This window comes from Sturnus vulgaris, chromosome 8 (genome assembly GCF_052056855.1).
Source record: "Sturnus vulgaris isolate bStuVul1 chromosome 8, bStuVul1.hap1, whole genome shotgun sequence".
Taxonomy (NCBI): Eukaryota; Metazoa; Chordata; class Aves; order Passeriformes; family Sturnidae; genus Sturnus; species Sturnus vulgaris.
Window position 1 is genome coordinate 21489676 of NC_142250.1, and position 14930 is coordinate 21504605.

At 41.5% G+C, this 14930-nt stretch overlaps 1 protein-coding gene across 2 annotated transcripts in view; it reads right to left on the bottom strand.

Annotated features, from left to right (window-relative positions):
* The window catches only part of SLC16A12 (solute carrier family 16 member 12), a 34833-nt gene that overhangs the window by 8465 nt on the left and 11438 nt on the right, over positions 1–14930 (bottom strand). The window contains exons 2-4 of one of the 2 annotated variants that reach the window (XM_014875409.2): positions 3715–4158; positions 1885–1988; positions 494–637 (exon numbers count right to left, since the gene is read on the bottom strand). In XM_014875409.2, coding sequence (XP_014730895.1) covers positions 494–637; positions 1885–1988; positions 3715–3824 — 358 coding nt within the window. In that variant the 5' untranslated portion in view covers positions 3825–4158. The remainder of the gene's footprint in view (positions 1–493; positions 638–1884; positions 1989–3714; positions 4159–14930) is intronic. The other variant, XM_088169103.1, reaches the window with a different exon arrangement.

Here is a 14930-nt window from a genome sequence, read left to right on the forward strand (position 1 = left end):
GGACTGTAATGCAGACAAAAAGTAAAGCATACAGCTGAGGTGCCTGGTATTCACCAAGAGCTCCTCTACCTCTTACTTATATTTATGTTTTGGTTTAAAAACTTTTTTCCAAATATGCAAATATATCAGGGCACTCTAGAACTTCTGCTATAACAAACTCCTCTCAAATCCCAGAAAAAACAAGGAAACCTTTTCATGTATATCAAATGCAACAGCAGTCCTTCCTAACCTCCCATAATTTCAGAACTTTATCAACAGTCCTCTTTCTAATAGAAGGTAAGAGTTGCCTTTGCAGGGTGCTGCATTTGTGTGATATGAGATCAGTGCTGGAGCTCTCACTGGGGCAGCCTCTCTTTTACAATGATGGGAACAGGTCTGAGTATCTCTATTTGACCAGTGCAGTGTCAAAATGACATGGAAAAGAGATCACCCATCATTTTTAGCATTCCTGTCTCGTGTTCTGGCAGCAACAAAGGGGCTGAATGCGTCCTACCTGTGAGGACTCCTAACGATAAGTAGAGATGTTCCAGACTGGCGGCGAATGAGCTCAGAATTAGTCCAGTAGATGCAAGCAGCCCTCCTAGCATGATACCAACTTGGCAGGATACATGATTACTGATTAAACTCCCGAGCGGGGCTTCAGAGAAACAAATAAAGCTGGAAATTAATGGCAGGTCCTCACACCCAGTTCACTGCAACAGTTATAAACGAAAAGGAAGCAGGAGAAAATGGTAATTGCAGCTACAGAGTGGTCTTCCAACACACTTCTGTTGCAATGGCATGACCACCAAATAAAAAGACAAAAACTGCCAGAAGTAATTTTCCTGAAAGTCAGGATAAACCTGAAACTTAGAGTAGTTTCCTCAGCAGCCATTTCTGTAGATCAAAGGCATTATGAAATACAGTTCATCTGCAGTGTCAAGGGGTCAAGACAGGCCACAGCAACAGCCCACACTGTTCAGTACTCCATACTTACAACACACTGACTTTTCCCCACGTGGAATTTGCACTTCAACCTTCAGTAACTTTAGGTGTCCTGCCTCACAACTGCCTGGCCTTGTGGGCTCTGGGTTAGACCCAACCAGGAGAGGTCTCACATCTTTTGGACAATCTCCAGGGCTGCTACCCTTCTCCTGCACTTCTCCAACACTGATGTCTCCCAGATCACCCTGCTTCTACCATGGGATGTCATCACCAGCCCTCTCCCTCTCTACTACCTTCAATGCCAGGGCAAGGTTACCTTACTTCTCTCTTTTCCCCAAGGTACAACCTGGCTGTCACAGGTGAGTTGTTGCATCTCATTCTAGCTGTGTCTCTCTGCCTTTCTAGCAATTCTTAAGGACTGACCTCTTCTACAGGACTACAGCATGGATTTTCACCAAACAGTACAGCTTTAAAGCAAACCCATGAGAAATTCAGTACAACTGCTGGCTTGATGCACATGATTTTTAATAATATCAAGGTTTTTTAAGAGAGAAGGTTATTTGTAAATATACACTTTTGGTAAAAGAAGGATGGTTGTGACTTGATCTGGAGGCAAGATGTACATCCTGTGCTACATCTCAAATACAACTCCAATCAAAAGGCAAAATAAACAATTATTCAGTTAATAGCTCTCAAACATGAAGTGTCCCAATAGACCTCAACAAAAGTACATTTCTGAAAAATTAGATCATTTCACAAAACAAAGTTCTGCTTCTTTTCTTTAGTATGAAGACACTCCCTTGCACAACTGTGTTGGGGGAAGCAGCTTCGATATACCATACCCCAGAGATCCCACAGTATCACTCTTTCCCAGCTGACTTCACCACCTTGTGACCATGCTAAAACCAGATGGAGCCAATGCAAAAGCAGCCACATTGCTCTTAAAAGGGTAATACACACCACAAAGCATTGTAGCACAGTCGACAATGGAGTGGATCCAAGCAGTTCTGGCATAATCCTGCCCAAAGTATGCCTGGAACTCCACAAAAAAAATGGAGATGCATCTAGGACAGAAAACATGAACACCAATCTGTTAAACATGGAATACTTGCCTCACAGAAAATGCTGGTCTCACCGTTCAGGTATAAAAAGTACTCACTTGAAGGCCCTCTCCCACTCCCAGGAAAATCAAAATTGTCGTCTTGAACATTTTAATATCACATGTTTCTTGCTGGGGTATTTGCTGCTAAAGTTTTTTAACTCATAGTATTGTTAACTAAAAGGAAATTGAAATGCTAATTCTCACCACCAACTTACAGCCCATATGATGATGTTGCTTCCCTGGCACACAAAGCCCTGGCTTCATAGTTCTTCGCTGACCTTATTGCTCACTATTCCACACACACACAAACTGTGAGGGTAGGGTCAATGTAATACCTACAGAGCAAACATCACCTGCAGCTCTGAGTTCATGGATGGACAAGTGCAAAGTAACTCCCTCAAAGAGAGAATGAAAACACAGCAGGAGCATGTAGACCTTCCAGCAGTTTAATAAAATGCTTCCAGGAGAGGTTACTTTGCTCAACTTAACAAGGGTTACTGTTCAACATATCCCTACAGTGGAACAGATTAAAAGGCTGCATAATTTCATTCTCTTTTTCTGGCTTTTTTTCTGCCTTTTCCCCCTCTCTTTTTCCCAGATCAGTGAATGACCACTTTCTTCAGCTATTTTTCTTGCACATACTTCACTTTTCTATATAGTCTAACATTTGCCGGCCATTAGATGATTTCCTGAATGTAATACATCACACACATGAACAAGGAATTAAATCTACTAGGAATTCTCTGCTGTTATAATGGAATTGGTACATTTGTAAGTATTAACTAACATTGTATAAATGTTTCTATCCCCTTCTGTGCTGTTGACTCCAAGACCTTAGATCTCTAAAGACTTAAGATCCCTAAACCTGGGAGCTTTATTTTAAAAGAAATCAGAAATTTATGCAGGACACACTGCATTTACATTATACTGACTGTCCAACAAGACATTCTTTCAGTTTTCCTCACTTACCAGGGTGCTTATCTCTCTGCTTAATATAGCTAAGTTGTCCATGTTCACACACACCAGGCTCTTCTATCTCCAGTTGACATCAAAGTCACTGTGAAAGCAATCTCATTCCAGATTGCACTTTGTTAATGCAAGGCAGCAGTCTAGTCCTGTTCTATTTTTGAGAAAATATTTTCTGCATATTTTGGATACCAGAAGGGTGTAGAGAGGGGTCTCTTCTCTAGGGCTAGGACCTTCTCAGGCAGGACAGTACCTGAAATACTCGCCGTAGGAGAAGGGGGTATTTTCATGCTTTTTGCATTGACTCAGGAGTCACCCAAATTTGCTGGGACTGGCAAAAATGAGCAGGGCTGTGGGGTCAGAGGGACACAGTGACCCCAGACAGACCCTACACGATTCCTCCCTCCCCAGCCAAACCAGCACAGCCTGAAATAGCGCTACCTGCCCCAGGCCTTGACTCTGTAAGGAATCAAGGAGTGGGTGCTGAAAGCTAGAGCAGCTGTCAGAGGAGGCGAGACTGAAGCCAGAGGACTCATAATCCTTTGGTTGTCCCCACAGTCTTAGAGGTTTCAGGAACTCTTGGAAAATGTAGCAGGAGAGAGTCTGTACCTAACCAAAATAACCCTGCCAGATGCAGGACATCAGGGGAGATCTTATCCTAAGGTGTAGAAAAAAAACTAATGCCACAAAGAGGCCAGCAAGACAAGCAGCAGTGCCTTTACCTTGTCACGGCCCTGGTGCAGATAGTGACGAGGAAGCAACCAGCGACAATCATCCAACCCCAGCCGCCGTCGGGAGGGCCGGTGCGCCGGGCCCGGCGGGACGAGGCCATGGCGATCGCTCCCGTTCCTCACTTCAGTGGCAGCACCTGGCTCTGGCCCTCGAGGCCATTATGATCGCTCCCGCTCCTCGCCTCAGAGGCAGCGCCGGGCCCAGCGGGATGAGGCCATGGCGATCGATCCCACTCTTCACCTCAGTGGCAGAGCCTGGCTCTGGCCCTTGAGGCCATGACGATTGCTGCCATTCTTCACCTCAGTGGCAGCGCCTGGCTCCGGCCCTCGAGGCCATGGCGATCGCTCCTGCTCTTCACCTCAGCAGCGGCGCCTGGCTCTGGCCCTCATGGCCCTCCCAGGCCAGGCCTGCTCGGCACAGGGGTCTGCAGCCATCTGGGGAGAGAAACATGCACAGCGGGAGTCAGGACACTGCACATGCTGGAACCTGAACGGCTGGGCACGACATCCTGCCGCAGCTCTATCCGCTGCAGAAAACGGAGCGTTCCCTTTCAGTTTAGGAAAATTTGTTGGAACTAAGAGGGCCATCAGAATTTGAGCCACTGTCTGGCACCATGCTTTTCATGATAATTTGGGTGATTTGCCCAGCACTTGCATCCTAGCACACAATACCCTCTTCCCCCTTACATGTCACTGAGTACACATGCAAGTCACTTTACTGCTGCCAGTCATTCCTTCACTCCAGCAGGCTCCCCCACTCATGCTAGTCCCTGGCCTGAACTGCATTTTGCAATCTCTACTCAAACTAGCTATTCTTCCTTGTACACAATTTAGTGCAAAAGTTTTGTTTGAGAGAATCCAGTTTTCACCTTTGTACAAGAAGGGAATATTTACTCCACAACCAGAGCAGATCTGACGATAAAATGACCTCCTTATTCTCACAAGCTGAACCCCAGATGAAAGCTGTAATTAGCAGGACACAGCAACTTAATTTTGTGAGCTTGAATAGTTCACAGAAGCTTAGAGCTAGCCTGTCCCCCTCTCCTAACCACTTAAATCAAAACTGTGTCTGCATCCAGGCCATAAAATGGTCTCTAAACACACACTGGGTGCTGCAGGACACTGCAGGACACCAAATGATCCACTGGTCACCCTAGGTGAGTAACTGAGTCATGTGCTTTGCTAATGGGACCAACAGCCCTTAGTCCTTTCTGCATCAGTGACTGAATAGCAGGGCTGGATCGAGAGACCTGAAGCACCCCAATTTTCTCAGTGCAGGAACACGCAGTGCTGGATCTCAGCCCATGTTTCTGCCATCACCATCAAGCCCTTAGCCTCTGGATGGATCAAAGATTTCTAAGACATAAGCAGAATATCTGGGATGTCTTTCAATTTTGCATGAAGAGAAAGCTCAAATAGCTTCTATATTAGCTAGCTACAACAGATACTAATATGCAAGATTCCCACTGACAAGAACCACAGACTTCTCAGGAAGGGTTACTGTTAGGGCCACTTAAAATGGCAATTCAAGAAAGCAGCTACATGACTAAGAGTTTGTATCCTTGGTCCTTGAAACTTCTCAGACAGGTGATGCTCAAGTCCTGGCTCTGCAAAGCCCAGCGCTCCCTGACTCAAAACAGCAAGACACAGTAGAACCAGCCCTAAACACCACCACATCTGAACCTTTGAGAAGTGTTCATCAGTGACATCTTGAGATATCCAGAGTTGCAGCTCAAAACCAAAACCAGAATTATTTTAAGAAAACATATACACACTGCCAAACTCAAAAGTGAGCAAAATAGGAGAAAACAGGTATGACAAAAAACACAACATATTGAAAGCTTAGTTGAATTCCTACTAGGCTGTAAATAATATCCTGTAACAACACTGTACAACAGCATCAACAGACTCTTTCTGAAAACAAAATCTTTGGTAGTATTCTGACTCAAAAAGGATAAGAAACGCAATCCTAATCTCTCTGATTGGCTTTCAGAGCCAATGAATTGCAGCTGATTGTATGGGGTATGATCAAGCCCTTTGTGCTAACACAAGTCACTTCATAAATGTTGAAAACACAAAATCCCTGGTGCAGCTTTCAAAGATAGGGGTATATTGGGTTTGCATGGTCTGGTTTTTGGTAGTGGGAGGCCTACAGGGGTGGCTTCTGTGAGAAGCTGTTAGAAGCCTCCTTCATATCCAGCAGAGCCAAAGTAAAAAGCCAGGGGCTGTGCTTTCATATGAGGCATCTCAACTGCCATGGGAAGTGAACACCATTCATAACCTTGCAACAAAATGTGTGCTTGTCAACATTTTTGAACAGTGACTTATGCTGGCCATGTTTGAAACAATATCCTTGAAAAATATCAGTGAATAAAAATATCTACAAAAGGTGCCGAAACTATATTTTACTATCATCCAGTTACACAAGCTAAACTAGCAAACATTAAATATCTGTTCCAGATCCTTCCTTGTATTCCTCAGGTACAATGTATTTTTCCTTCTGCACTTATCAGTGTGTATAGCACACTTTACTGTAGGCCAAAACTGTTGTATCATATTTGGAAATAAAAACTACTGTCTTATTTTCTCTCTTCACCTAAAAAACATTATTAATACTTATTTATAATTAAACATTTGTAAAAATCTTTCTAATAATTCACAGCCCAAAGAAATTCCTGCCACAAGCGCTATAACACATACTAATGGAGTTTTATTATCTTCTCCTCCATTGTCACAAACATCTGCTTCATCGTAAATAAAATTGTATTATAAGGCCTTTGCAAGGTTGTTCTCTGTGTTTTTATGGAATCTAGCACACTAGTGGTTTTCTCTGCACCACAAAGTACTATTGCAATATAACCCACACTAATGAACTAGGAGAGAGGTCAGGTATGATAAAAACTCTAATGACCTGATTTGCTTCTCACTTCTGTGGCTCTTTGGAGAGACACAAAGTACTCTGCTCTGCCTGGTTATGAAAACCATTCCCTCTTTGTATGAAGAATAGACCACATCTCAGATGGGACACATGACATGGCTACAGTTTGGTTTACTTATCAATGGCCACAGTTGCTCACAAAGATCAAACAAGAATTCATGGCCAGGGTTACAAAAAAAAAAAAAAAAAAACCAACTAAAAACCTGGTATCTCATGGATAGAGATGAGTTTAAAGGATCCCAGCTGGATGCAGCCTTTGCAAATTCATTCCTACAGCTGATTAGAAAAATCCCACAAAACAAACCCAAAAGAGTTTATGGTTTCAAACCTCTTTTTCAAGGTAATTCAATTACTAGAATTTACATACATCAAAAATCAGTGAAAGCTCCAGAATGGAGATCAGGAAAGTTTGCCTCTTCTGACACAACTTTCTAATACACAGCAAAAAAGTGCTAGTGCAGCTGATAGAGCTCTCTGAGAAGCTTCTGCAGGTGCCCACATGACCAGCAAGATATCACAAGCCTCTCCACTATACTCAAACAAACTTCTGACACAAACACAAACAAATTGAGGATTGATTGGCTAATGCAGGAAAACGAGAAAGCATATTTGTAGGCAAGTATGGCATTATTCACAAAATCTGAGCAAGGCTGGAAATACCTGCAGTCAAAATTTAGAGGATACCAGGCACACGACACACACCCATGGACTCATCACTTGGCACACACTTTGTGTATTTGCCTTCCAGCACATGCTGCTCATCTGTGAGCTGACCATATTTCTCATGTGTAGATTCCATCCAGGATAAAGTTTTGCAGGGTTTATGTTACATTTCGAGTAAGTGGACGTGAACTAATGACTGATTCTTGATTTTCAGCTGATAAAGTCAATTGTAGCTTCAATGAAAGTATAAATTCAGGCAACTGTCTTGTGAAATATGGGCAAACATTGTATCAATAGGTTGATAGTTATGGCAGCAGTTACATAATTCTTCATGTTGATCAGTGAATGACCAGATCATCAAGTAGTACAATTTGAACCACCACCACATCCCAGTCTACTTAGATGGAAAACAAATTTCAACACCTTTGTGAGGGTCTACATCTAACCTAGCTACAAAAAAAAAGCTCTACCATCAAATTATCCTGCCAAATTCACTTGAAAAATCAGAGCCAGTACCAGTGCTTTGTACCATGTGGCCACCACATTTTGCAACTAACACTAAAGGCCTCAGGGTAGATTTATTGCATTATTGCAAGTTCAGTTTGTTATGTTCAAATGCCTGGATGACTGAATAGCCCATAAGAATCCTGAATTAACAGGGCACTCATAAAGTTCAAGCTATTTAGCATAAAAGTTTCCTGGCAATCATGAGTAATATAGTTAGGTGGAGTTTGCATAAGCACATGATCCATCACAGAGGGATCCTGAGCAGTTGAGACATACCACTGCAGCACTTCTGCAGAGTCTTGGCAAGGAGAGTCTTGGCTTCCTATTATGGGTCTGAGCAGTATCTTGCATTGCCCCTTTCATAGGAATGAAGGGGGGTTTTTTGTTTGTTTGTTTGTTTTTTTTAAGTTCTGATTATTTAGGGTAGAGGGGGAACTTCCAGGAATACCCCTTCAACAAGCAGAAATATATACAAAAATTTTCAGATGAGTCAACAATCTCCACCTAAAGAGCCCTAACTAATTTTAATGCACAAACAGTAGTAGCTGGGTGGCATGGTCTCAGCCTAGATCTCTGGCCCAACTTCCCAGGCAAGTTTCATATCAGTGTTGAGACCCTAGTTCACATTTTTAGCTGTACATTAACGTACTTGGGAAGAATTTGATGACATATCAGACTAGGTAAACATAGATTAGCTACTTGGTTACATGGTTACTTGCTGTTATTTTCCCAGAACCCTGTCAGCAAACATTTAATGAGGTTACAAGCAACTGAAAACAACCATATTATAAAAAATGCCTGTCCAACAGGAAAAGGGCACCCAACCTCCCTACAGCAGATTAGTGCAAACCTCATCTCCTTGACTCCCCACTTGCTTCAAGGAGTGCTGTGCCTTTCACAGCCACTGAGCTAATAGGAAAGTAAAATAATTACCCTTCTTGTTGCTGCACATGTCTAAAAGCACTTGTTATGTCAACTGACAATTTCATTCGGAGGTTAGGAAACTCCATTTGTTGCACCCCGATGCTGTTTTCAAATTATCAGTGTGGTGGATAGTACAGATTGAGGACTCTGCAAATGGAGTCAAACAGCAAGAAAGCACATTTTATCTGAGCAGTTATGCCCTCCCCCTTCCCAAATGCCAGTTTGCTTCATGTTGCATCTTTTTCTTAACCTTTCTGGCATAGGATAAGACTATTTTTGCATATTTGCTCCACTGTAAGGCCTGGCAGCATTGGCTGCTATTATAACATATCTCAGATGTACATGAAAGTTTCTGCTTCTTGAGACAACTAAAGGAAAGCAGGGTTAAAATATACTCTCACAAAACAGTTCTATACTTCGCTAGATAATTTTCACCCAAGCACTAAGTTAATGTGCTTTGCTGTGAATTCAAAGAAGATGCAAATGGGGCAAAGATGGTACAAATTCTGCTGATCTCTTAGAAAGCCTTAGTTACTCAATGTGCCCTGGCAACTCACTAAACAGTGACTCTGTTCCCTCAAGTTAAAACATTAGGTTTAATTTGGCAGGATAAATTACTTAGCAGTTACTTCAGCAGCTGCTTTTGAGAAGCCTAGAAAGAAAATAAGTGCTCCTGAAAACATCTCCCTTATTCAGTCACTCAGCAAGCAGAAAGGAGTGGGTGAGGTTACTAAAATGGCACTGCCATAACCTTGCACCTCATCACAAGGTCCTTTCTGCCAGGGAACGGAGCACAGAAATCCACAGCAGCTTAGCAACCAGCCAGCACAGCGACAGGAGCCACTGACCTTTTAAACAGCTCACGGCCAGCAAAGCCCTCTCTGCTCCCTCTGCCCACCTCTCCTGCCACCTGAAAGGTTTCCTTCTTTAAAGAAATTCGTTCAATAAGGATATCACAGCAGTGTGAAGATGCAAAGCACTTGTATGACAAAGGATAGAGGAACAGCAGGTACAGTCACACTGGCCTGCCTGGGGACCAGGGATGGCGTTTTTCCCACCTTGTTCACCTGCTCCATTTACAGTGTTGGTGTACCTGACAACTCCCTATCTCATCAAATAACAGCTCCAGTACCTGGCAATTTGGGTGCTTTTTGAAAATGCTCCATGTGCAGAGGGATACAGCTCCAGCCAGAGGAACAGGCATAAGGTGAGGTTTGTATCACAGCTGCCCCACAGCAGGAACACACAGATCCCAGACCATAGTGGAGGTCCCACTCCACTGCTTTCTTATTCTTCACTCTATCCTGATTACACAAAATCAAAATGGCTCTGTGTGTTTACATGCCTTTGCAATTTCTTTCAGAACTGTATGGAAGGCTTCTGTGCAGTTTGTCCCAACGGAGCTGGCCCAAATATATATTGCCAGCATAAATAAGCATAGAATCCAACACTTATTTTTATCTGTTCCATAATGCAGAGATGTACATGTCAGAAGAATGAGAAAGAGATTTATCTAAAATTTTCTTTCTGCACCAGTGTGAGATACTTCCAAATAGTTAAACTATATGTGCCACTTGCTGCCTTTACCATGAAGATGGGGTAGGAGATGCCTGAGAAACTTGTGACAGTCTCTGTGCCCAGAATGCCAGGACACACTTCCAGAACAGGTTCATTCACACCAATGAATTTAAACTGTACTTTTCTGCTGAACAACAACACACAGCTCTCAAAGTCACTTCAAGAACATTCGTGCAGATGAATTTTATGAAGAACAAGCATAAAGCAGTTTATGCATAGCTGGAGAAGATTCATTAATGCATGAAAGGTAACAGAATTGCATATATTTACTACATTTAACCTATGCAATTCTAGCTCTAGGGCAGTTGAATATCTTCTTGTATTTACCCTATTGACATAGCTCTAGGACAGGTTTTCTATCTTTCTTATTCTTCAGATTGTACCAAATAGTATTTCTAGGCACTTGCTACATTTATGTTGACCTCTTGTTTTAATACTCTCTTGCTTTCTATTCCCTTTGACTGCTGCATCTTTAATTAAATGAAAAATAAACAAACTGAAGAACTATAAATAAAAGAAAAACAAAAAGGGCATTATATGAGTATCAAAGACATAAGAGGAAGAGAGAAGAAGGAAAAAGCTAACTAACAAAAATATGTATGTTCTGTAGGACAGAAGAGCATAAGATTAAATATTTTACAGGTTTTGAAAGAGGTCATTTCTTTTTCTTTCTTTTTTTTTGTCTTGAAGGATCAAGGATGACCACATCTGACCACTGGCCAGAGTCCTTTGGTAGCTACCTTAACTTATACAATAGAGCATATTTAAATGGGACATAGCTTTTGATATGAGCACAGAAGATGCAAACATCTCTATTGACTGGTCTAGTCAGGAGAAAAGGAGGTACTCTCTTTTTAGTTTTTTTCCTGTTAGGAAAAAAAACAAGACACTTTTTCGGCCTCCTTTGCTTTCCCATATTCCCACACTAGCAATTGCATACCATAGTAGGCACTACAGCCAGCATTCTGGCAGGCAGCTAAATCCTAAATTGTTCTTAAATACATGGAAAATAGATTTCAATTCTGCACAGCTCTTGGGATGCAAACACTATTTCTAATCTAATCTATTTTCTCCAGTCAACAGCTGTCCCATTCTGCACCCTGAGTTAGCTATTTAACTCAAAAAGAACAGTTTGTTTTGATTTCAGAAGTCTATTTATCAAGAATTATATGATTATGACTTTGACTTGTTTAAAAACAACCCAAGATGTTCTTTGCAACCCTATGTTCCAAAATAAAAATACTCCATTGAGCATCTTAAGGCTGTCACTCTATATTGTCAGCTTTTTTTTCTGTTTAAATATGTGTCTGTCCAGTCTCTAGACAAAAACAAAATTTATGTTTTTCTGAAAAGAATGGCTGATGAATCCATGGAAATATTCCTTGTGTGAGCAAGTAATCTTGCAGAGTATTCAAGTCTTTACAAGCAGGGTACACATTCAGCCTCTCAGACCTCCATAAAATCAGTATCTCTCCAGCACTGTTACAAATGGTTAAAAAAACCTGCTTACCTGAAAGTTCATTTAGGGAATTGTACCAGAATCAAAGTAAGCAAGGAAATATCTAAAAAAATCCCAAAACAAAACCAAAATCCAACCTGACTTTTAATTGTTTCTGTAACACTAAAACAAGAAGCACATTAAGACAGATTGTAGTAAGTGCCTCATATTTTTCCAGTTTTCTATCCATAATATTCCTGAATAAATCTGGATGTTTTATTTTGAAACTGTGTAACTATCTTTATACATGTAAGGAGGGATTTCCCTATGATACCAAACAAAAGCAACATTAATAATCTATTTGTATTGCAGAAGTACTTTGGGGCTTCTAATCAGAAAGCAGTGTAATGGCTGGGCAGCATACAAATATCTGATAAAGCTTGCCCTCCATCCAAAATTTATCCAGATAGAGAAGATGAAATGTGTACCTCCCAGCTTATTAACTCCTGTCACTATGCTGAACAGCAAATGTTCTTTGTTTGCTGCAGCTAATGCACATGAGGGAGGTGGTTGCTGGCTACAGATTGAACAGCAGTCTGAAAAGCAAAGGGATGCTAAGCAGCTGGTAGAGAATGCAGGTACCAGAGAAGGGCTTAGGTGATGGGGTGACACAAAAGACAGGCAAGAGTTTAGAAGACTCTCTTTTTACCCAGAAGTAAAAATACTCAAAGTTGAAACATGAAAAAGATGGCGAAAGGAAGGGCTGTAGAGCAGCACAACGTTCCTTAACTGCTCCTATGCCAAGCAGTCACTGGGAAAGGAAGGGCCATGTTTGCCTCCCACAGCAATTGCTTTGCCACACTGGCTCCTTGATCTGTCAAAGTTGCCAGAAATTGGTAAATCAAATGGTACAGCTGGAGCCACAGCAGGAGTAGTTACTGTCGGTAATGAGAAACGCAATGGAAACATCCCTTGTCTCTTAAAACTGTCGTGTGGGGCTTACAGAAAACCAACAGCCTGACAGCAGGGGTCTACAGAAAAAGGATAAGCAAATAACAGTGGAACCTTCTTGACTCTTTTACATAGCTTCTGGCTAGGTTAGTCCTTATATAATGCAGTTTAACTACAGGGGATTAAAAAATGCAAAGGAATATTTTGTATGAAAACACCTTTGCAGAGAAAGCTTGACTTTAACTTAACTCCACCTGAAAATGTGCATTTTTGATTGACACTCTTAAGGGCTTTTAAACAGGCAGGGTTCTCACCATTTCATTTCTCACTAGGATGAAAGGAACAGAGAGCCAGACAATTTTCCATGAGTACATGGCTGTTACCAAAAATCTGAGCTGAGACTGTCAGTGAGCACACCCTTAGCAAGGCTGTGGTCACACATGTTCCATCTTATGATATCAACATACAGATATGTCAGAAATCCCTGATGTTTGCTGTTTTCCTAATATCTAATTTTTCAATATTCCTGCATTTTCCTAATGCAGAAACAGGCGGTGGTAGACAATAGTTTTTAGAAGGTTTTTGGAAGGGTTTTTTTATTTACTTATAATTACATTACATTTATAGTTTAATTTTTAGTTTTATAATGTATCATTAATGATATAAACATTTCTTCAAACACTTCTCACTTATTGTTAAGCTTAAATATGTGATAGTACAATAATTTTTCTGAGTCATTCCTATCTGTTCAAGGATCTGTGCACTTCACTTCTCTCTGGATCAGACACTTATTAGTATCCTCTTATATCCTTAAAGAAATGTTAACATCTGACCATAATTGATTGGAAATTCTAAAAAAGCTTTCTAATCAAAGTAGTCTTTAAGTGACACTTTTCCTACATCTGGTATGTAATTTTTTCCATCTTCAGGACAACCTTGCCCTGAGAAAGAATGCCAGTGCAAAGCTGCAATGGAACATGTGGGAATAGCACTTTTTTTTTTCAGACCATTATGTAGTTAGTCACTACTACCCCCTTTCTTCCCTGATTCTGCACCCCAGATTCTGCTTTGGTGACAAGGATCCAAAAATTAACCTCTCTTAGGTGAGCTGGAGATGACCTGGTGAATCATATAACAAGCAAATGCTGTTCTGATCCCTCCAGAGAAAATTAAGGTGTTCTCAGGCACGCCAGGAGTGCTCAGGCACCAACAGTGCAGCTGTGCCTGGGTAAAACTGAGAGGCTGACAACATGGAGACACATCTCCCTGAACGTACCTGAAGTGCCAAAGGCCACCCAAAAGCTGTAGCTGCTGCCAGCTTTTGTGTCTTGTCTCTGCCAGCTTTTGTGTCTCTAAGAAATGAGTGCTGATGAACTCATTTCCAGTTCCAGCAAAATTCCCCGGTGCGGAGTCCCAGCCTGAGGAAGCACTGACAACCCTTCTGCAGTGTCCTGGGAGAGGTGACACCCAGTCCAAACTCCTGCTCAGCAGAGGAGATCCAGGAAAGCAGAAGGCAAGGCCAGGGGACACTTGTATGCCCTCACCTAGAAGTCTCAGTGATATGCTTAGAGAACTTGTACCTGTGCTTGGAGCTCTTTCACAGTTATCACCTTTTCAGCCTTTCTGTTTACGGAAAAACCTTGTTCAAGCCGTGCAAAACTAATTTTGTTTATAATGCCCTTGATGTGCCTGGCTGGATTTCAGTAAGATGCACTTAAACAAAGATATATTTACCCCATGTTCTTGAAGAGCTCAGAGCCCAATTGGCATTGTTGGGTTTTTAACAATTCACACAGAAAAATACTTTTCACAGTTAATTTTCAAGATGTGAATCTTACACAAGTGCTATCTAAAAGGAAAGGAGATTACTGTTTTAGAAAACAAATTCTATGACTACAGAATAAGCTATCCAGAAGGTTGCTCCTATTTATCTGCTGGTTTAGGGCTGCTGTTAGCATCAATTCATCATCATCTTCCATGTGCAATATTTGCCAAAGCTAATCAGGCATGGAAAGGCAAGGCAGGTTATTTCCTTTTGTTCACACAAGCTTATGTTCTGAAACAAAACTATTAGGATACTTGATGCCATGCATGCTCTTCTAATGGACAACATGCATCATATGATAGCACTGTGACTATTATTTCTCTTGGGAGGTTTTCAGCTGAAATCTTAAACTCTGTAAAAAAATTCAGATAGCCTTATTGTCA